The sequence below is a fragment of the Micropterus salmoides genome, unplaced genomic scaffold, assembly GCF_014851395.1.
Source record: "Micropterus salmoides isolate LMB-PRFRI ecotype aquatic unplaced genomic scaffold, ASM1485139v1 Ms_hic_scaffold_1, whole genome shotgun sequence".
Classification (NCBI taxonomy): Eukaryota; Metazoa; Chordata; class Actinopteri; order Centrarchiformes; family Centrarchidae; genus Micropterus; species Micropterus salmoides.
This window is the reverse complement of record NW_024040040.1, coordinates 30,792,304-30,816,162: the sequence shown is the minus strand read 5'-3', so window position 1 is coordinate 30,816,162 and position 23,859 is coordinate 30,792,304. Positions and strand designations below refer to the sequence as shown.

The 23,859-nt window shown below is 42.7% G+C and overlaps 1 protein-coding gene across 6 annotated transcripts in view; it reads right to left on the bottom strand.

The window, feature by feature from the left end:
• Positions 1-19,460: 19,460 nt before the first annotated feature.
• The window catches only part of arhgap12b (Rho GTPase activating protein 12b), a 79,336-nt gene continuing 74,937 nt past the window's right edge, over positions 19,461-23,859 (bottom strand). For all 6 annotated transcript variants that reach the window (XM_038723833.1, XM_038723842.1, XM_038723849.1 and 3 more), the window contains 4 exons: positions 23,184-23,261; positions 22,831-22,965; positions 22,595-22,700; positions 19,461-21,038 (listed from right to left, as the gene is read on the bottom strand). In XM_038723833.1, coding sequence (XP_038579761.1) covers positions 20,864-21,038; positions 22,595-22,700; positions 22,831-22,965; positions 23,184-23,261 — 494 coding nt within the window. In that variant the 3' untranslated portion in view covers positions 19,461-20,863. The remainder of the gene's footprint in view (positions 21,039-22,594; positions 22,701-22,830; positions 22,966-23,183; positions 23,262-23,859) is intronic.

Here is a 23,859-nt window from a genome sequence, read left to right as displayed (position 1 = left end):
CACACACACACACACCCCTGTCCACACACCGTTCTTCTCTTGCCCTCCAGCTGAATCCTATTACAGTGTTTCTCAGAGATAAGCCCTGGTGAAATCTATCTATAAATGAAATTTATGCATCATCGTTTAAGCTTATAATTGCTTAGAGACTTTTCATTTCATTAGACAGCATATCTTCTCTATTGCTGAAGTCAATGTGTGTTAGTAACTGTTATTGTGTCCTCTTTTGTGCAGTTTGGGTTGCTTTGTAACAGGACAATGAGTTGATACCATTACATGCACTCATTCTCAAATCACATTCTCTCACTTTTACTCTCGCTCTCTCTCTCACACACACAAACACACATATATTTTGCATTAATGTTCTGGCAGTTTCGTGCTTTCTTTTCAGGGTGAGGTTCAGGGCTGACTTTCACCACTTCCCCTCCTCGTTACCACATTGGGACTCGAGTTGCGCTAGAAAAACACCAGTGTAACCACAGTCACCTCACAACCCCTGCCTCTACACACACACACAAAAACACACACACACACACACACACACACACACACAAAACACACACACACACACAGAGTGCAAACCAGCTAGTGTTTGCAGGTACGGCTGGCCCTCCCACACTGCTGGGACAACATGGGGCGGCTCTCAGTCATGACTAGAATAACAAGGAGCTGTGCAGAATTCAATTAAATGGTCTGCTCTTTCAAAAGCTACCACCCACTTGCCTGCACAGAAACATACACATACTGCACTATGTTGTAAGTAACACACCTCCACCCAACTACCCACTCTTGTAGGCTTTGGTCCTCCCACACATGAACACAGACACACATATCCTTTTTTCCTCTTTCCTGTGTATCTCTCAGTGTGTGTGTGTGTGTGTGTGCTGTGTAATCCCATTGTCCCATCCTCCTCAGAGAAGCCTGGACCTTCAAGCGTCGTCTCCAAAGCTGCCCCCTGATTGGCTGCTGGAGGTCAGTGGATAAGCCCATAAAAAGGCGTGACATCTCCTTACACTCCTTTAATGTTCACCTTTTTGTCCTGTGTGTGACTATGTTTCACTGCCTTTGTGTCATTCACTTAGTGATGTCAGTAACTTAACCATATACAGTGGGTACGGAAAGTATTCAGACCCCTTTAAATTTTTCACTCTTTGTTTCATTGCAGCCATTTTCCAAAAATCAAAAAAGTTCATTTTATTTCTCAGTAATGTACACTCAGCACCCCATCTTGACAGAAAAAAACAGAAATGTAGAAATTTTTGCAAATTTATTAAAAAAGAAAAACTGAAATATCACATGGTCATAAGTATTCAGACCCTTTGCCGTGACACTCATATTTAACTCAGGTGCTGTCTATTTCTTCTGATCCTCCTTGAGATGGTACTGCTCCTTCATTTGAGTCCTGCTGTGTGTAATTAAACTGATTGGACTTGATTAGGAAAGCCACACACCTGTCTATATAAGACCTTACAGCTCACAGTGCATGTCAGAGCAAATGAGAATCCTGAGGTCGAAGGAACTGCCTGAAGAGCTCAGAGACAGAATTGTGGCAAGGCACAGATCTGGCCAAGGTTACAAAACAATTTCTGCAGCACTCAAGGTTCCTAAGAGCACAGTGGCCTCCATAATCCTCAAATGGAAGAAGTTTGGGATGACCAGAACTCTTCCTAGAGCTGGCCGTCCAGCCAAACTGAGCAATCGTGGGAGAAGAGCCTTGGTGAGAGAGGTAAAGAAGAACCCAAAGGTCACTGTGGCTGAGCTCCAGAGATGCAGTAGGGAGATGGGAGAAAGTTCCACAAAGTCAACTATCACTGCAGCAATCCACCAGTCGGGGCTTTATGGCAGAGTGGCCCGACGGAAGCCTCTCCTCAGTGCAAGACAAATGAAAGCCCGCATAGTTTGCCAAAAAACACATGAAGGACTCCCAGACTATGAGAAATAAGATTCTCTGGTCTGATGAGACCAAGATTGAACTTTTTGGCGTTAATTCTAAGCGGTATGTGTGGAGAAAACCAGGCACTGCTCATCACCTGCCCAATACAGTCTCAACAGTGAAACATGGTGGTGGCAGCATCGTGCTATGGGGGTGTTTTTCAGCTGCAGGGACAGGATGACCGGTTGCAATTGAAGTAAAGATGAATGCGGCCAAGTACAGAGAGATCCTGGAAGAAAACCTCATCCAGAGTGCTTATGACCTCAGATTGGGCTGAAGGTTCACCTTCCAACAAGACTATGACCCTAAGCACACAGCTAAAATAACAAAGGAGTGGCTTCGGAACAACTCTGTGACCATTCTTGACTGGCCCAGCCAAAGCCCTGACCTAAACCCAATTGAGCATCTCTGGAGAGACCTGAAAATGGCTGTCCACCAGCGATCTGCAAGGAAGAATGGCAGATCCAGGTGTGAAAAACTTGTTGCATCATTCCCAAGAAGACTCATGGCTGTACTAGCTCAAAAGGGTGCTTCTACTCAATACTGAGCAAAGGGTCTGAATACTTTTTTCTGTCAAGATGGGGTGCTGAGTGTACATTAATGATAAATAAAATGAACTTTTGAAAAATTTAAAGGGGTCTGAATACTTTCCGTACCCACTGTATTCTCCTCCTCCTGTCTGGAAAAGTGGCCTTGCCCCTAAAATGAGAAAATTCCAGGAATGGTCATTAGACATCTTCCTCCTCCTCTTTATCAGCTACTGGTTCAGAGGAGAACTCTAAGGAAGCTCATTTCCACTCTGTTCATATCCAGAAGAATAAACATTCTTTCAAAAGCATGTGAGCACGTTTTAAGGTTCAGTGTGTAATATTTAGGAAGATCTATTGACAGAAATGCGATATAATATACATAACTATGTTTTCAGTGGTGTATAAAGACCTTACATAATGAACCGTCGTGTTCTTTATTACCTTAGAATGAACCATTTCTATCTACATACATCGCAGGTCCTCTTAGTGTAGTGTAGTCCCACACGTATAATTTAGCACAAATGCCGACAGAGCCTGTCGGCCACCGTAGCTTCTCCTGTTCGCTTGGAAATGGGTGCGTGGTGCATTCATGTGTTGTCAGGACACACCTCTTAAAAAAAGCCGTCAGGAAACGTGATTCCCCTCAAAGAGAAGTGCAGGAGTTCTCTCTGCCTGGAAATGCTGGGGAAATGAAAATAAGTGTACATAGGTTGATGGATGTGGATCAATCACCGGGACGCACACACTCCAGCACATGCGTTATTGCGAGCATGTGAAAAAGTCTTCATAGTTAATTTGAGACGGAAGTTTTTTTTTTTTTATATTCGCGCAAGCGGGGAATCAAACACACAACCCTTCGATTGAAAGGCCTGTACACTACTGACCCCTTACCTACAGCATTAATTACACTGAAACAACACGACAATGGTGGAGATACTGCTAGATCACTTCCTTAGAACATAACATAAAACTCTTACATCTCTGTTTTAACACATTCGTTTCTAACATATATCAAACCTGCGTGATGATGATAAGTCCGTTTCAACAATTCACTTTCATATCGGAGCATATAAGCCCCGCCCCCACGAGCATACCCCGCTCTCGCTGTTGCAGAGCTGAGCAGCATAATCCCCGCCTTTAAACACTTCTTTTCAATCCCCCAAGGTCAACCACTTCCTACAATAGTATTCGCACATCTCTAATATGTTTTGACTTATATTAGTGATCGGCTCTGCTGCCTCAGTCAAAAGGATGGACCAGTCCTTCTATATTGATGGTTTCCATATTAAGCCTTCATCATTGACTCGTAACCTCGGTGTCTTATTCGACTCAACTCTATCTATTGGCGCTCTTATTTCTTCTCTTGTTAAAAACTCTTTCTTTCATCTTTGGAATATTGCTCGTCTAAGATTTTCTCTCACTTTAGCTGACGCTGAAATCTTAATCCATGCATTAATCACATCACGTCTGGATTATTGCAATGCTTTATTTCTTGGTCTTCCCAAAAAACTTACAGTACGTTCAAAACTCAGCAGCAAGAGTTCTCACCTCCACCAGGCGCTCTGCTCACATTACTCCAGTGCTTCATGACCTTCACTGGCTACCCGTGGCATCATGTATCCACTTTAAGGTATTGCTTCTAACATTTAAAGCATTAAATGGTCTTGCACCCCCATATTTGTCTGATCTACTTTTCACCTACCGCCCTGCATGGTCTCTCAGATCAACTGAACTTGGTTTATTGTCCATCCCTCGTTTCCGGTTGTCTACAGTAGGTGGAAGGTCATTTAGTGTTAATGCTCCAAAATTATGGAATTCACTGCCCCTTTATTATATATATTATATATTTAACAACAGTTAAATATATGTCTTCTTCTTCTTCTTCTGTGCATAACACTTTAAAAACTGGGGTTAGCATATGTGACCGCCCCGCCGCACGTACATGCCGGCTAGGGTGTTAAAAATTTAAGGTATGGATTCTGCGGGGGAACAGGCTGCACCAGAACAATCATGCAAGGCTCAGACCCGAGGTTGACAATTTAAAACACAGTCTTTAAGACATTTAACAAAATTAAAATACACAGTTAAACAATTTAATATATAATATAAATAAAATTGTCTCTAAAATGACCAGTGGCAAATAGTAGCAGTCTCTCTAGATCGAATCTCTCTCTGTATTTCTCTGCTAAATGCTTAAATGGGTCGCCAATAATACTTGGGCAGCCGCTATTTACCTGAGTGGCCCGTCCAAGCAAAGCCTGTGTGTGGGAAACACTGATAGGCCTATTATTATAAATTCAACCGGCCCACCCCAAAACCAGTGGTCCAGCTCCTCTGGCATTTGCCAGAATTGCCAGATGGCCAAACCGCCCCTGCTTGTCACACAACCCTGCTGACAAAACCTATTCAGATTGAATTCCCAGCTGAAAGTAAAATCCTTTGATCAGCGCCGTTCAGCCAATCAGATTTCAGCAAAACCGAGGATCGGTCCAAGTTGGGAGGGGCTGCTCGTATCTCCCCTCAATATTGAAAGTATTGGTCTGGCCCGGTCTGATAGACACAGACAGCGTTCACTGCAGCTGACCGGCTGGATCATTTAAAGAGGTGGTATTATGCTCATTTTCAGGTTCAAAATCTTAATTAGAGGTTGTACCAGAACAGGTTTAGATGGTTTAATTTTCTAAAAACACCATATTTTTCTCATACTGCACATTGCTGCAGCTCCTCTTTTCATCCTGTGTTGTACGCTCCGCTCTTGAGCTACAGAGTGATGCATCTTACTTGTACAAAATCTTTGTTGGGAGTTGCACATGCGCAGTTCCCAGGTAAGGACTACTAGCCAATCAGAAGCAGAGAAGGGCGGGTCGTAAGAAACAAGGTAGTGTGATCCAAATCAAAGCCGCTTCAGACTGCGACCATAACCTAGCAGATGGTATAAGTTACACACAAGTCCACAACCACACAACATCATTGTTCCACATCTTACCATCAGGACTAAACTGCTGCCGGTGTTCTGACGATCTATGCTGCCTTGCTGAAAAATGCTACCAGAGCACAAATCGATAGACTCGACTCTACTCGGCCCTGCTCCATTTTCCATTTCATTACCCAGAGCGTAGATTCTAGTTATAGCGACGCCACACACAACTGCCGCTACATAATGTTCAATGCGACACACACATCAGCGATCCACGCAGCTTTCTCTATTTTAAGTTAAAACGTTTCAACATTACTCGGAATGTAAAGACAGATAAGCGGTATGAAAACCTTCCAGCTGTGTTTTCCTCTGCCGTTGTTGCTGCAGCGGTCTGTGTGACGGTGGAAGCAGAGGGCTCTGTGAGCGGGCGGCTGGTCGGCCTCACACGCTCCTCCCGCGGGTTGGCACAGGCTTCCCCCGCAGCCACTTGCGGAGCACATTTTTGTTCCACCATCACTTCTCGTAAAACTGTGAATATTCGAAATCTACACAGCTGATTTCTCACCTCAAAACTTCTCAGAAGTGGATTTAGTGATGATGGTGCACGCAATGCAGTGAATAGTGTATATTCTCTCTGACTAGTCAGCAGTCTGTCGTGTTTTCACATTACATTTTAATATCCCTCAGCTCGCTTGAAACCTTCGCGGAGATGAGGTGATACCAAAAAAAGTACCTGGAAGCAGGTACAGGTACAACATTTCTACAATGGAAACCCAAACAAAGGCGAGTCGAGCCAAAGGGCCTCCGCTCAGACTAACTTGGTTTGAGGGCGTGCCTGACACACTAGCCGCTTGGCAAGCTTTAGAACGCGTTTTCATTGTGATGTCACAAGTAAAGGAAGTGAAAGGCTGGACTACAAATGAGCTGTTTTCAAGCGGTTCAGAGCAGAGCTTTCTGTGGGAGATGGGAACTCCCTTTGGGCTGGACTTTGGGCTTTTTCACTTTGCAAACCTGTGACATGCACAAAAAAGATATATAACTCAATAAAGGAGAGGGGGAAAGCCAAAAAGCATAATACCACCTCTTTAAAGTTGAACATAAGCAACTGAAAAATAAAAACTCATGAACACTGGCAGGTTCGGCCTGAAATGGACCGGCCATTCATGATTGTTCCCAAAATTCCCGATGGCCAATTCGCCCATGGCTGCTCTGTACACTCCTATACACACATCACCCCGGTGACACATACACTCCTGTTAAGTTAGTTTGAGAACTGGTACCAGATGCAGAGGCAATCTGAAGTTTAGCTGGCTTTATTACTGACAACACCGTTACAACAAAATAACATGACCATCAAGTTGGGGTACTGCCTCGTCAGGCAAGGGTCTATCAGTAATCCCGCTATAGCACTGGTGTACTGGAGCCCCCTATTAGTACTGAACTGTTATAACCTACATCAGCCACTACATAACAGCTAGCTTCGTTAAACAGCTCGGGGTCCCTCAAAGCTGGCTAATTAGCTTAATAAAATACTAGAATTTCTCTCACCGAAAAAACTGAAGCATTGGCCTTTTGGGCGGCAATTAACTGCACAGCAATTCAATAAGCTGGACTCGTTCTCAGAGGCCAGCAAGTTCACAGCCAAAAACTCGATCAGTTAGTTAGTGGTGGGGTTTCTGATTGACAGTTTCAGCAGAAATATCAAAATTTCATGAGGTACACGATAAGTGACAGTTGGGTGTTGTGAATGATGAATGGTAAATCAAGTTTAAACATCGGTTGAAAATGTATTAGGCTACTCTATTTTTTTTAATTCACCTAAATTTTTACCATTCTATTTTTCAAATCACATGTATTTTCATCACCTCCATTTTATCATTTACTTTTTGTTACTTCTCCCCTTGAGGTTACTTTCTTTAAATGCTAAATGCCAGTTTGGGGTTGTGAATGACGATTGATAAATGAAAATGATGAAACACAGTTCTGTTTTCATCCTATCACTACTGCTCTAATCAAAATATAAACTTAATCAGGGGTTTTTCAAAGTCTGAGACAGCAGGCCTCCCCTCAGACAAAGCCCCCCCCCACCCCGATCTTTAGTTTCCCTGGTAAGTTTTGCTCAATTCCAGGATGCCTGTGGGATATCATGATTATATCATATCATATTGTTGGAGCCATACTGAGAGTTCTTTAATATAAATAAGAAAGATCTTTTGAATTAACTTTGATATTGTGATTAATGAAATAAGTTATATATATATATAACTAATAATAAGTTTTACTTTGTTTATTGATCTGCTCCTCCTTTATTCTGTCTCTAGGGGGCTGATAGGTTGCCCTTAAGTAGATGATTGAGAGGACCTGTGGAGGAGTTGGACGGCGGAGAGCCTACAATTTTCCGACAGCAACTGGAGTATTGAGTTGACCATTGAGTTAAGTTAAACTTAAATTAAGTCGAAAATGAGCATGGCACAGGAAAACCTACCATGAGGCAGTCCTTAAACATGTCTCTCTCCATCCCTCGGGTAATGGTGCAAGAGGCTCAACATCAACCCTAACATGCCCTCTGTCTTCCCTGGTCCATGGCACTCTCCTCGCTTACTCCTCTCATGGAGGCTGAGGTATCAGTGGTTCAAATCCTACAGCATTGGGCGTTCCTACAATGTGTCGTGGCAAGGACAATTGTCCTCTCACTGCCTCTCCACAGGGTTGCCCCAAGGCAAGGTGCTAAGGCCCCTTCTCTTCTTAATTTACACCACCTCACTGGGGCCGATTATTCGCCGTATGGCTTCTCCTACTATGCAGCCCAAACCAGACGTAGTTGATCGAAAACAGATGCACCACCGCGTTTTGAACCATTTGGCGGGGTTTCACCTCACAAGCTGGAAGACCAGCTGGGAGGGCATTACAATAGTCGAGGCGAGAGATAACCCTGGCCTGTACCAGAAGCTGGGTGGCGTACTGAGTGAGGTAAGGCCTGATTTTTCTTATGTTGTTTGGAGCAAAGGGGCACGACCAAAGGAGCTAACATTTAGCTAACGATAAAGATTTTTAGGTATGGAATGGCCTTGTTAAGTTGATAATGCTACCCTGTAAGCTATATTTCCTGTACACAGCAGAACACAAAGCAACATTTTACATATATGTATAAAGGTCTTTGCAGACCCCCACAGACATGGGTGGGTGGGACGCTTGTGTCACGCAGACCAAAGCAGATCCCTGTGGACACACAGAAAGTAGGAATTAGGTTATAAGTTAAATTGCAGGCTGATGCTCTGTAGAGCTGAGGTGAACTACTGAGTTGTTGAGTAATAATTCTCTGTGGGTTCGTCACTATGATAACATTTTTCACATTACACCTAGTCATTTCACCGTTTGTTCTTATAAATATATTGATTAGGGCAGCTCTAAAGAATCTCCAATTTCAGAAAATAGAGAATTCGTTCCTAGCAGGCATTTACAAAATACATGTATTTCCAATGTACATCAAGCTTAGGTTTCACCAACATTTCAGTGCCTGTTTTGTTGTCAGTGTTTTCAAAGCAATTTCTGCTTCGGCTCCACTTCCCCCTCATCTTGGGCAACTTGAGCCAGTCGTATTTTTGAAAGTGTTTATTTTAGAAATAATCTGAAGATTTCCTGTTATGTATGACTTCTTGAAATATACGTACAAATCTTACTTGGAGACATCGTCACCTTGCCCCAGGGATGCCAAAGTGGCTCATCCCACCCCGTTCCTTAAAATGACATGAAAAGTGCCAACATTTCAATGATGAGGTTTTCACACTTCAGTAGATACTGTATATGTTCTCTCAGTGTCAATGAGAGCAGGTAACAGAGATTCTGTTTGTGTTTTTGTGTTTAAAATACACTAAAAATACAAAGGTTTAAGCTAATTCCCATCTTTACATTATAAAGTATCTGCCATAAAGACACACTCTCATTTGCTTTTCCCATCATAACCTTTGAAATTATCCTAGAAATGAAGCTACCAGTCAGAGGAAGGGTGACAGAGGGAAATGAAGGGAGAAGGGGGACGTGAATAAAGAGAGATGATGAGGATGTCTCTGTCTGTCCCAATTTCCTCAAGCGCTTTTCATTGAGACACCAGTGCTGGCGTCCATCAGCACCCCTGACCTTTTGATCCTCAGCAGGGCTCTTGTGTGAGGGTTAACTGTGTGTGTTTCCATTTTGGCTGGGGGTCCTCCCCTCCAGGCTCTGTCATGCCTCCTGTCCCCACCATCATTCACTGGTTGAGCTCTGGGGGCATTGTGGGAGATAGACACACTTTGTCCTCATCAAAGGGTTACATTGCAAGTGAAAAAGTAAGAGAAAGAGATATCATGAAATCCCAAGGAGTGTGTGTGTCATGTGTTTGTAATCCAACCCGTCTCTCCTGATACAACCCCCCCCCCCACACACACACACACCTCAGGAAGGAGAACAGGTTGGAGCCTCATCTTTCTGTGCCAGATGGCTCCACATTGACAAATCAATTAAGCTCCACCTCATCACCGGGGGGACCTGGGCTACAAACCTGTCCGCCTCCACCCCCAGCACCCACGGGTCCACGGTCATCCACTCCTCCATCTCTCCTCGTGTTAATCACCCCCCTGGTCCCCAGAAAGCTTTTCCTGGGTAAAGAGGGTGAGGAGGCACAAAAAAAAGATAAAACAAAGAGGCAGGCAGCACATGAGTCACATAGCATCAATATGGATGACTTCCATGCTAATGCAGAGGGGGCCGGAGAGGAACAGTGGCAAAAGCTTGATTTTGTGAGTGTGTGTGTGTGTTTACAAGCGCAATGAGAACAGATTTGCCAAATGTCTCTTTTTGTTTTTCCTTCCCTGTGTGGAGGTGGGAGAGGAGGAAGATGAGGAGGAGGGTGGACGTTTGGGGAAGTTAATCCAAGGAGAATAAACAGTGCAGCCTGGAGCAGGTATGCATCTGGGTCGTGGAGAAGAGCGTGAATCCATGTTCTTCACTACACCCTAGTGGGAGAGCAGAGACACAGCAGGGAGAAAGATAAACAGAACTACTAACCAGACCAAACACTCACCGTGTATTAAATCTTCTTTTTTAAAAGGTTCCTGGTGGATTTCATTGGTGTTGGGAGGTATGATTGGAGAAACAAATGCATAAAAAAAATAGGATCAAAAGACAATATAAAATTATTTGTAGGTTACACACTTTTGCATGCAGACTAAACTTGCTTGGTATTTTAATGGACTGTTGATGGACTGTACTGTTCCACAGTTCAATGCACAAAAGAAATAAAGGAAGTACTCACAGCTGGAAACAAATGAATTGCATGGAGGGATGACTCCAGGCTCCAGGAACATACACAAAAATGTAGTAGTAATTAAGCATTAAACCTTGCTTTCTCTGTTGACTGCCCAAATTGTACATCAGCAGCAGCTTTCCAAAGTTACGATTTCATTGAAGTCATTCAGTGCACATCTTGTATTATTTACTATTAGTACAATATATTAATAGTGTGGATTTTGGACACTAAACCTATCCATGGATGGAGTAGATTTCCAGGACACTTTATGTACATCCAGCTGTCTCGGGTGTGTCTAATGGCATTTTGTAGCAGTAGTTGGTCTCCACCAAATACCGAGGGAAATATTTGGTTCTTTAGCTGCTAAATGTTGCACTATATTCACTGGTTAGTTGATACTTTGGCTGATGTTTGGCATGGGGGAAGAAGAACTCATTACACACAATATCTATCGCTGGATTGTTATTATTGATTTTACTACTTTATAAATTGTCAGGTAGCTTAATCTATAACAGTGCTTCGAATAATCACATGTTTTGAATTAAAATGTAAACGTGCAAAGCGAGTAGCTGTCAAAATAAATACTCGTAAAACTTTAATTAATAGCCGGGTCCCAAATAGCCGCATAGCCCGTTTACTGGCCTGGTGTGGGAACACAATTTGACAAATAAACGCATGTCTCCATTAGACGCCTGGTCTAGTTTTTATAGAAGTTCTATGGATGTACAAAACCTCTTAAACCCCGCGGGGTCTCCCACTTTCGCTGCTTCTAAGCTGTCAAAAATAATAAGCTGAAAGATGCCAAAAAGGCTCTGTAGAGGTGAGGGGAACTGCACATTACATGTAGTCAATTAATCCACTGTTTATAGAAAGACTGCGTAATGTGTAGATTAGTGCAGCTTTAAAGTTTATGAAATGTTCAGTCTGAGAGTGTAGAATCTGTGGGGTGAGAGATATAAAAGCAACAAGAGAGAGATCTGACTGTCATGTAAATCACAAATGCTCCACGTTGAAGCCTTGAGCTTGCTGATGAAGGAGTCAGGGGCAGGTGGGAGGCAGGTTTACTTGTTGGGAGGGGCAGTGGGGTGAGGGAGAGATGTGTGGGTGCCCTCCTGGCTTGCCTCAATCCCTGCGTCCCTTTACTCATCCGATCTGGGGGCAGCGGCGAAAGAGAAAGAGAGCGCTGATGCCGAGGCCCCTGGGGAGAGATTAGCACTGACAGCACAACAAAGAAGAATTATGCCAGGGGCCCACAGCTCTTCGACAAATTCAAATGTAATATATGGCTTTAACTGCGCCAAGGAGGATCAACATAATATATGATCGACCCACTTTGCAGTGCGCTCCGTTGGCAGTGATGTAAAAGCGATTTATGCCCGTAAAAATGTGCAGGCTAATTAAGTAAGACGTTGGCACGGGAGCAAATCCAATGAGCTTATGAGAGAGCTGGCAAAGTAGTCTGGCCCTCCCTCTCAAAGGTCTACCTGCAGTGAGAAAAAGAAACTTCTACTTCCAAATCAGAAATGTTCATGTTTGAGTCTCATCTGATCAGACTTAGACATCCACATGTAAGGCTGTTGATCCTTAAATTAAATTCTTGTTTATGATTTGTTTAGGGCCCCACTCCCGGCGGCACCTGCTAGGGGCCCAGGGCCTCTGTAATTACGCAGGGCTTCTCCTCCAATCACAGAGCTGTATTGAAAAGGGCTGTAGATGAAATGTCCTAATTACCGCCTCAGTGGAGAAAGGTTCCGCCAGGGGAATACAAGCGCTGTTAGCTAACAGATTCTGGAGCCAACAGTGTTAATGAGACAGAGAGACAAAAACATAGAGGAACGCCCCCCATTTCACATTAATCAGAGCACCTAGTTCTTCCTGTCTCACTGTCAATTCATATCATGGCCAACCTCAATCTCACATCTGCATCCAGGTTGCAAGTTCACTTCACTGTTGCTCTGATTTCCAGACCACAAACCTCTTTGGGCGAGGCCTTGCCCATCAGTCTCAATCAAAAGAAATTCACACAGCGATTTCTGAGTGCAATCATCACTTAACGGCCCCAAAACCCATACACTCCACCAACACATAATCCCAGCGTCTCCGGGGGAAGAGTGTGTTCGTGCAGAGGGAGGAGGGGTCGGTCGGCTCAGCCCATTTCTCTAATGAGCTGCTGAATAGGCCGTGTCAGAGGCTAACAGCCACCTAAGGGCCGGTACTCCACTTCATTGAAAAGGCAGACAGTATCTTTGATGTTAATATTTCAGCCTGGAGGAAGATGTTGTAACCACCAGTTGACAAAGCAGAAAGCAAAAAAACGTGTTTTATTTTCTTAGCAACAGTAGGAGTGTTCAGTTGATTCAAGCCCCCTCTACCTCTGTATACATACAACATGGCACTATTGTCTTTGTGTTCTCACTCTATCTACAGTTAATTTCCCCAGGCCCCCATAGCAGCTGCTGCAGGTAGACATCAGAGAGGTGTAACATGGGGCCTCATCTCAATTGTCCTATACGCCCTCCTTTTCTAACAGCCAACGTGTTTTAATCACAGCAGGAATAAACACCATAGAGAACTGAGGTTGTCAACTCTTCTTAACAGGTGAGGAGGAAAAGGAAGCTAACTCAGACTCTAGAGGTGGGTGTATCTGCTGGAACAGCAGCTGTAACTGTCCAAGGGTAAATAAATAGATATTGTGGAGAGGTGCCATTATCTGTCATGGAGCGCTCATACGGTCTTGCCTTGTATTTATTGCCTACTTAATGGACTTGATTGTATTACTGAAGGTAAAAATCCATTGCCAGCAATAAGGTACTTTCTGCATCGTGCAATTACCTTATGTAAATCCTGGCCTGGAATGTTGATCCACTGCTATTTAAAATGCATTGAATTCCCATGGAAAATGATCCACTCCTGCCGCCTGAAGCTCATTAATAACAACGACGAGCCCGGCTGACATTTGGAATACTTACATGCTTACTTAGCATTGCCATGCATGCAAGAACACAGCCTAGTCTGCCATGCGCTGTAGCTATGACAGCACATTTTGGAAAAGGATGGCTTTGAATTGAAGCACGCCAGCAAATTAGTTATTTCTGCAACAGGAACCGGTTCTTCTTGCATGTGATGTTACGCTTGTAAGTGCTCACACGATCTTTGATCATAGAGAGAGGAGCACAGGAAGTGTGTAGGCCTCTAGATTTTTGCTGAAATAGCTTCATTCCCTTGAATTTTACTATTATATTAACATGACCAGCACACTGTACCAGCTTTGATATTGTTACAGTTAGTTTTAAAGGAGCAGTTCAAAGCGACGGTTTCTCAACCTAGGTGTAAATGGCTTCCTTGACACTTCTTTCAAACTATCCATCCTCTGTCTAAAATGTGCACCTGGTGGTTCTCAAACGGGTGTCATTTATTATGCATATGTAGATAAACTGCTCAGTCTTGACCTGGGGAGTTAGCCCATCTGTGTTGAGCCATGTGTTTGTGTTGTGGTTTCCCCAATTTACAGGTCTGTGCATTCCTCACTGCATTGGAGAGTATACAATAGATTGCTTTTCCTGTGTTTGGGTATGCGGTCTTTGGGGTGGACCAGTATCTGTCTTAGCTTAACAGGGGTGGGGGCCTGCACCACCACTTATCCCCCACTCACAATGCTGTCCTTTCATCTCTTCCAGGGAAACTGAATAAACTTTCACTTTTGGTCTCAGGTAAAGATATCAACGATTGTCGTTCAGACCTTGGGTGGCTCTAATGACCATAATGACCATTGTTACAGCCAGGAGCACTCACGAACCAGCAGTATCGACGATCCTGGGAAAAGAGTCCACAGAAGTTAATTAGCCGAGTTTCCCTATCAGTAAGTCAGAAAGAACTGAAGAAGTCTCTTGGATGAGGGATGATATGTCTTCTAGTATCTTCAACCAAGTCCAGTTACCCTTAATTTTAAAGAGGTGGTATTATGCTCATTTTCAGGTTCAAAATCCGATGTAGGGGTTGTACCAGAACAGGTTTACATGGTTTAATTAAAATAAAACACCAAATTCTTTTTCATACCGCACATTGATGCAGCTCCTCTTTTCACCCTGTGTTGAAGGCTTCATTTTACCTATGGAGTGGTACATCTTGTCTCTAAATTTTTTGGGAGTTGCACATGCGCAGTTCCTAGTTAAGGACTACTAGCCAATCAGAAGCTGAGAAGGGCGGGTCAGCGAGAAGCCGGTAAACAGCTTCGATTCAGCTGTAGGCCACATGTTGCTGACCAGCTTGGCAACATGGACTGGAGTTTCAGAGTGGTGAGTTATTAATCTGTAACAAAAGTATCTTTCATCCATAAAGTTTTAACTGAGCTCTGTCTCTACATCACAGTAACAACTTCATGTTCATTGACTGCTTGGAGGGTAGCTAGTGTTTGGAAGGGAGAGGAGAGGTGTGCTGCAGTCTAGTGTTTTTCCACCGGTGTTTTTGAGGGAGTAGCCGCTTGGCGAGCGTTATATGACGCACATTTAGCTTTCATCCCTGTGTCGTCACAGGGATGATAGGGAAAAGGCTGGACTACAGACAAGCTGTTTTCAGGCAGTTCAGAGCAGTGTTTTCTGTGGGAGATGGGAACTCCCTTTGGGGTGGACTTGGGGCTTTTTCACTTTGCAAACATATTACATGCACAAAAAAGGTATATAACTCAATAAAGGTTAAGGAAAAAGCCAAAAAGCATAATATGACCTCTTTGATCTTCTTTGGGTAACTATGAACTGAATGACCGAGAACCTTCAAAGACAACCATTTGTTATGTAAACATACACTTACTGGCCATTTTATTTGGTGCTAGTACCGGGTTGGACCCCCCTTTGCCTTCAGAACTACCTTAATTCTTCGTGGCATACTTTCAACAAGGTGTTGGAAACATTCCTCAGAGACTTTGGTCCATATTGACATGATAGCATCACACAGTTGCTGCAGATTTGTCAGCTGCACATCCATGATGTGAAACTCACGTTCAACCACATCCTAAAGGTGCTCTGTTGGATTAAGTGGCACCCGGTGGGGTCTTCTGGTGCTGTAACCCATCTGCTTTAAGGTTCGACGTGTTGTGCGTTCAGAGATGGTTATTTGAACGAGTGGTTATTTGAGGTACTGTTGCCTTTCTGTCATCAGCCAATCTGCCCAGTCTCCTCTGACATTAACAAGGCATTTTCGTCCACAAAACTGCCGCTCACTGGACATTTTCTCTTTTTCGGACCGTTCTCTGTGTCTCCGAGGTTGTGCGTGAAAATCCCAGTAGATCAGCAGTGCATTGAGCTGCTGCCATGTGATTGGCTGATTAGCTAATTGTGTTAAAAAGTAATTAAACAGGTATACCTAATAAAGTGGCCAGTGAGTGTAGAGTGGAGTAATGGTGTGACATCACGTCCCCTCTGTGTATGTTGCCATCCGAACTTCTGTGCTTTGTTTTGGTAGCCGGTCTGGTCGCACGTGCATGAGTCCCTTTTTATGAAACTGTTATCGCTGGAGAGCGATACAACAGCTGTTCCCATGTAACGCTGTGAATTAGGGCTTTACTTCTAAACAATTAGGGGTTTTCAACCAAACACAAGTTGGTGATTGTTGGAACAGTAAAAAAACTAACAAAGATGTTTTCGATGAGTTTTCTTTTGTGTCAGTCCAATTGAATGAAGTGTGCTTTACAATGCTCTACAAGGTAAAATGACTGTTTTTCCTCAATGGATTCTGGTAGGCCATAGTGTAGGTTTGTTTCGGTCTGGCTGCTGGTGCTCTTGAGCAAGAAGATAGATGAAGATAAATGACTATATTTCATTTGGATGAACCAACTCTCTGAAGGTCCTTCTCAGGTTGCTGATAAGCTCTGGTAGCGCTGAACACTTTACATCCAGCTCAGTGTGTGATGGATGATCGCAAGCTTTCCAAACAGACTGACCCACAATGAGTCACAAAAGGTTGGCTGAGCCAAGTGGTCGCTCTGTAAATATGGCCTCTGCACCTGTTGCTTGAAGGTTAATAGTACATCAGCACTGTTAAGCCAGTGGAGCCAAGGAGGGGCCCGGTTGCCAGCATAGACCACTGCAGGTTGGTGTGGTGTAGCAAAGGGCCTTGCAATGGTGAGATAAATGCACAGAAGCCATTCGAATACTTGTTCTGAAAGATTGTCATGAAGTTCACTGCTTATGCGACTCATGCTGTAATTTTACAGGTTACTAAACAGTTGTAGACATACTCCAACAGACCAGCATTTTACCTAGCATGCTCTAGATGCTAAAAATATACAACAAACTAGTAACGTCACCCAGAAGCCCCTTCCTTTACTCTTAACACAAATACTACTCACGGACTGCAGCGACCTCTATTGTTCAGTGTAAATAGAGCTACATCTAAATCACATTACACAGATGTTGTTTGGGTTGGGGTATAGGTGGAGGCTGTAGGTGCTGAACCTGTATATTTGGCTGTTAAAGTAGTTAATGAAATATCACATGTAGCCTCTACCATATGCAATTCTGTATTAGCATCTCAGACAAATACCAGATAATTAAACAGTGAAACCTGATTTAAAGGTCCCATATTGTAGAAAGTGAGATTTCCATTTCCATTTATAAAAAAATTTATTTATATTTTTATTTTTTCAGGTCTAGTTATATAAACACCTGTGAAAGTATCAAAACGCTCAATCTACAGAGAAATGCACACAGTCCGTATTCGGAAACTGACCCTTAAAATGAGCAGTCAGGACGTCCGTAAGGTTGGGGAGGGAGGTAATCTGGCCATGGGCCAGATATTATTGCTGGCGGGCCAGCTTTGGCCCGTGGGCTGCCTATTGCCGACCACTGACGTAGTGGATCATTTAGCAGATAAAGAGACAGATATTTTCACAGTTGGTGGAGAGCAAATCAGAGCTAAAAGGAGGGTACATATTGGATTTACCTTTATCAGGTGGCTAGAAACACTACTCCAAATGAATTATAACCTAGTTTGAACTGCTGGAAGTGTCTTCTAAAATGCTGTACTATAAACATTTCATAATCACAAACTAACTGCTCCATTCCTTAGATAAGCAGCCATTTGCTCACTGAGCTATGAGTAAAAAGCAGTGCGTAAAGTACAGGAGTCTCTACCACAGAGTTGTTCCTCGTCCAACCACTTTGCCAACAGACCACCTGCAAATGAAGCGGGGGGAAGCACTGAAGACCTTTTAAATCTTTTATGCTCCATAATGGCCTGTTCACATTACCTGCCCACACCTCAGCCTTCTTGGAGCAGACCGGGCCAGCCCTGAGCAGATCAGGCCTGAAAACCACAGCAAGCATATGGAGCACTTCAACCACTCAAAGCCTCCCCGGGCCTGAGCTGTGGTCGCACCCATGAATTATAGAAATGATCTAATTGTTTTCTCATTTGGAAATACTGGGGGCCCTCCTCCCTGCGCCTCAGTTTTAACGGCATGTGGTTTCCAAACAGGGCACATGATTCAGTGCTGCCTACCTCTGACACGTTTGTTGAATCCAAGGTGGTCTGTCCTGTCAAAACAGAGCTAGAGCTGAGGTATTAGTCAAACCTGTTGCACTAAATTAACACGTAGGCAAGAGAACGGTGGGGGTTCTATTTGACATAAAAGAGGACTGGTAGTGATCAGAGGAGGGAGGAGGGCACATTAGGTGGTAAATACACAAAACAGATCTGGGGATTGATGAAAACTTCCAATCCTGGGTCCTCAGAATGTATGGATGCCTATTATTGCCAGGAAAAGGAATAAAAAAAATGTTGAAAAGTTAAGAGTCAAAACGATATCGTGAGTTTTTAGTTCTTGCATAGCTTTAGTGGTAGGTTCTCTCTTAACTCTTAACTGTAGACAAACTGAAGAATTCTATATACAATTTAACATTTCAGTCCTCAGACGTTCCACTGGTAAAATTTATTTCAAATGTGGAATGAAAAAATTAATTTATGAGATAAACAGGTGAAAATTGTGACATTTTAAATCAAAGTAATGAGAAGTTAAATTATGAGACAAAGACTGAAAACTTTGACTCACCATAATTCAACTTGTCTACTGACTTAATTGGTTTGCCTCAGAAAGGCAAATTTTTGAATTTGAAATTGCTGACCATCATGATCTTGACTTTTAAAAGGAACATTTGGACTCACTATATTTTCTTTAATCATTCCCTTTTATTCTTTTCTCCATTTATTTGGCCATAAATGGGCATCCATACAGAGCTGCCATTCTGCAGATGTTAGGGGATACAGATATACCGCCAACACACACAGAGCAGTAAAAATAAGGGAACACTAAACAGAGGCCTTCACTCAGTGTAGCTCTGCTTTGCTCAGCAGCACTCACTTCGCCTTGTGCTTCTTAATCAAAACTGGCACCATGGCAATTACCTAATTAGACATCAATTAATCCACACCCTTCAGGTCTGCAGCCAAGTTTGACCTGAGGAGTAATGACAAAAATGCCTTCGAAGAACGGAGAAATCAGATTAATGGACGCTCAACGGCAGAGTTGCGCTGCATTTGAGAAATCTGGAGAAATATACTGCACTTCATTTCATAATTAACAGGTAGGAATATAAATGACTGAAACCTGAAAGCTTAATCACTCAATTCAATAACCAGGATATCAGTGTTGAGTAGATTAATTCAATTCTGTAATTAAAGCCGAGGGAAAGGTGAAGCATTAGAGTTGATTGAAGGTTAAACAGCACTCACCTTTCTTTATCGTCTCAGTCCACCGTGAACACTTAACTTCACATTCTGATAGCGAATACACACTTTGTACTCTGAACATAGTTTGTCTTTTTTATTAGACGTAGCAATTTCACAAACAGCAGTTAGCCTGAAAATTACATTCAAAATGTGCAGCTGACCATGCGCAAATACTCCAGAGACACCTTCAAACAAAAGTAACAGTCAATCATGTGTTTTTTTTCCCTCCGCAATCAGTCGATTGTCACATTTTAATTCAAATTTACAAAATCAAAAATCTTTCATTAGTTCACAATCAAAGCATACACACCTCAGTCACTATAACACATTTTAACAACTAGTTTCTGTCACTGTACATATGCTCTGCTTTTTAAAGGCTTTTCTTTGCATTCTCACACCCATACGCTTCATACATCAACCTTTGAAATATTCTCAGTACCGTTTCCCTTCTGTGAATACTCTTTAATATTAGCTTAGGTGAAGAGAAAGGTCATGAAATTGACAGTCAGAGACAATTCATGTAAAAATTGGTAACATTTTGGAAACCCACATTGTTGTTTTCCAGTAACACCCCGGTGACTATTCCTGTTACAGAAGAAACCAACACTGAAGTTCATATGGAGCACAGACGATGACCCCCGGCAGCTTAACGGAAACTTTACCAAAGCACGTAAGACTACACGACACACAGTTTGCACAAAGTGGCAAGACAAGGGTACTTTTGCTCAGGTTATATTCCATTTAGGTTAATTCACTTACACACACAAACAGAGGGTTTGTCCTCCATCATTCAAGTCACAGGATGCTCATGTCACAGATTTAATGCTTAACACTGGTTGAAAGGGGGAAGGGGTCAGCTGGATTGTGGGAAGTTGGGGAAACGATCTGTAACTCCAGTTCATCCAAGTGCCAAAAGACAAGTCTGTTAACATAACACTGATATTTTTTTTTTCCACCTGATCCAAAACCATACATGGGTAATACATCACAGACAAAGCTCCACAACGCAGAAAACCTATTCAGGTTGCCAGTTTGCCAAGCTCCCCAGCCGCGGTCCGCCAAAGTCTGGTCGGCTTCCACTAGGAGGCAACTGGTGCCACCAGCTCCGCTTTGAAGTTCAAATTACTGGCCTCAGGGATCCAGTTTATGAGAAAACACCTGAATACTCAAATCCACCAAATCACACGGACATCATCACAGCATCACTCTGAAACACTGTCCATTGTTCGGCCTGCTACTTGCAGCGGGAATGGCAACTGAAAAAGCAGGTGAAACCTGTACACCTTTTTTAAATTCTCCAAAACTTCCGTAAGTGCAACACTTTCGTAAACTGTCCCATCAATTAATGTAAATTAGATTTTTTTTTTTCTCCCAACTGCTTGGTCCACAGCAATGGTCAGCTCAGCCAAAGAAAGGAGGGAAAAAGGAAAAGAAGTCCGTGTTTGAAAAGCCTGGCATCCTTATCTAAACGGGTGCCTCTACCTGCCAAAGATGCTTTCATACTCGAGCAGTATGAGCTCCACTATCTGGTTCTGGTAGACCATGTGGACCGCAATGTTGCCTGTCTCTGTCTCGGGCCGGAGCAGCGTGGGTCCAAACACGATGGCCACGCTCTGTGTGGTCATGCGGTTGGCCTCCCCATGGTCAATCACTCTGGGGAGAGGGAAGTAAAACATGAGGACATTTAAAGATGTCAATGTGTCATGAACAGCTTTAGGTGAGCCTGTGTTTGTTTGACAGTCCTGTGGTTTCAGTACAGCTTCAGGGTTTCAGCTAGTAAAACAACATTCAAGTCTTTACACACATCTTTAGGGCTTGAGATCGAGGGCTGAGGCAAGCCTCACGACACACACTCTGTAACACTACTGAACGCTCCAGGCTAGAGCATAATAGCCTTTTTAAATAGAATCTACATCCTTGCATGCAGATGCACAAAACAATAACATATTCATGGAAGGGAGAAAAAAAGGAGATTAAATCCGCCCGCTGATATACGTAGACCTCCATATACTGAATGTCACGCTATAAATTTCCTCAAGAAACACCACTTCGTAGGTACTGAATTATAGCAAACACAGAGCCATATAAATGCAAATTGGAAACCTAGGCAAATGTCATTGTGAACATATGATATTGCCACTGGCTCCAGTGGGCTAAGAATACACGTTAAAGCTGGCTGTAGTTTGTGTTTGCCTACAGGCTGATCAGTCTGAGGAAAGGTAAACACTGAGAGTCAAACAGGAGCTGGTATAAATAAGACATCCTCAGTGCCATTTCTGATATAAGTGCATAAAACTTTCTGAAGTCACTGAATGGTTCAACAGTTAATCTGAACAGTTAGACATGTTTCCATATCAGAAGACTAGTCACATCATCCAATTAAGGTCAATAGAGCAATCCAAGCAAGTATATATTTGGTGGTTGCGTGTTGTACTGTGTGTGTGTGTGTGTGTGTGTTACTCTTGATGTTTTTCACACCATATTTTCTCTGGTATTAACTCACTTGGACGGTAGTAGTTTGGTTACCCATTCTTATTTAGAGATTAAATGGATGTTTTGACTGATCGATATAATATTTTATGATGATGTGATGGCATTTTGCACGTTTGTGGACTATATCTATATATGTACAGTATAATCTTAAAGGTTTTCTGGCAACTCTTGCTTGTTTGGGATATTTTAAAATGTTCCACATTACTGCCAACAGTAGTTTGGGAAGCAAACGTACTGGAACCCTTTTATACATGTAAACAAAATAATGCTTGATAATAAAACTTCTGTCTGCATAAAATATTGTCAAAATGTTTTTTTAAAAAAGGTCCCTGAATTTAATTCTTCAAATATCCGATTTAAAATCAGGAAATCAGGACATAAATAAGCCTAAGAATCTGATTAAGCATTCTGTACCAATCTTCAATACTTAATAAAAATTTTAAATACTACATACACATTTCGGTCTGTACTCAATTAGTATTGAGGTTCAATACACAGCACCAAGTAGTCAAGTATGACTATAGCTTTTAAATTTCAAAACTGTCCGGATTATCAGTCTCAGTGAAGGGTTTTCATGCCTTTATTACTTCGGAAGAAAGTATATAATAGATATATAATAGTTTTGTTGGTAAGCAGTATTTATTTACACAGACGTCATTGTGTAAATTAAGGAGATTAACAATATTAAGAGTGAGCTGTTTTTGCACTTTTCTTACCTCCGCAGGTGTTTGAAGACGACCTGCATTGTGTCATGGTTGGGTTTTGGCAACTTCTTGATTAGGTCTTTGATTGAATTCACTCGCTGCTTGTAGTCTGGGCATTCTGAGGCAGAGAAACCAGCAGTCAGTAAATGCACATGTGTAGAGCACCATCTTGTGGCAAACCTTGGGACATGAATTATACCCTAAATGCATAGTCTCTGAATAATGGTCCTTTGACAAAAGTTACTCACTGATGGCGTTCACAAAGTCATTGAAGGATCCGTATGTGAAGAGAGGCTCGGGAAGCTCCCTGAAGAACATCTTGAGAGCTCCAGTGGTGACGTGGATGTCCTCCCACTTACTGTCGTTCAGATCCACTTTCTCATCTGATGGAGGGAGAGAGGACAAACAAGACAGGGTGATACAGCAAAATCTCATTTATCAACATATCTGTGTGAAGAGACTGTGTGTGTTCTGTGTGCTGAGAGGTCAGCACATGTCCAATAAATGTCAAATGTATTATTCCATATTAAGGAGGCAGTGTTTTGTACATGTTAGTGGTCAGCTGGCGGACTAGAGCAAAGGGGGGTGACTGTAGTCTTACCGTGATTTACTGCAAAGCGGAGCTTTTGGATCACCGCCAGGTTCCCGCTCACTCTGTATAAGCCGTCAATACTGAGACCTGCAGGAGAAGCAAGAGAGGAGGGGAAGAGGGGGTAAAGCAGTGGGTGTAAACAAAAACACTGCATGCCAAGATGACTTCAAACAAACCACCATCAACAAAGGTAGACTTAAAAAGATGCAGTTTAACACACTGCAAGCACAACAGATGTCGTCTAGCTGACCCTCGACATGCATCAGTCGTCCATATAAACAGTATTGTGATATGCTTTTATAATGGATTGCATTTATGTCTGATGAAAAACACTTTTTGATGTGAACTGATGTAAATCTAGCTGAAATTGGATTCACGTGACCTATCTGTGGCTAATGTAAGAGAGGTGCACAGGTCTGAACAAATCACTGTTTCCTCAAGCTGACGTGGTTGTACTGAATCATCAGTGTCACTGAAGAAATGAGTAGTTTTTAGCGTTGACCTTACAATGTGACTCCAGGTCGCACTGTCAACTCAGCTTTGTCAGACAGCATGCTATTTACTGGTTCACAAAAAAAGAATGCAGGTGAGCAGTTGCTGCACTTTTAACCTTATAAACAGTGGTCTAGATTTGGAACTGAAACCAGCTACATACAAGGCTGCTTGATTATGACAAAAGAGTGAC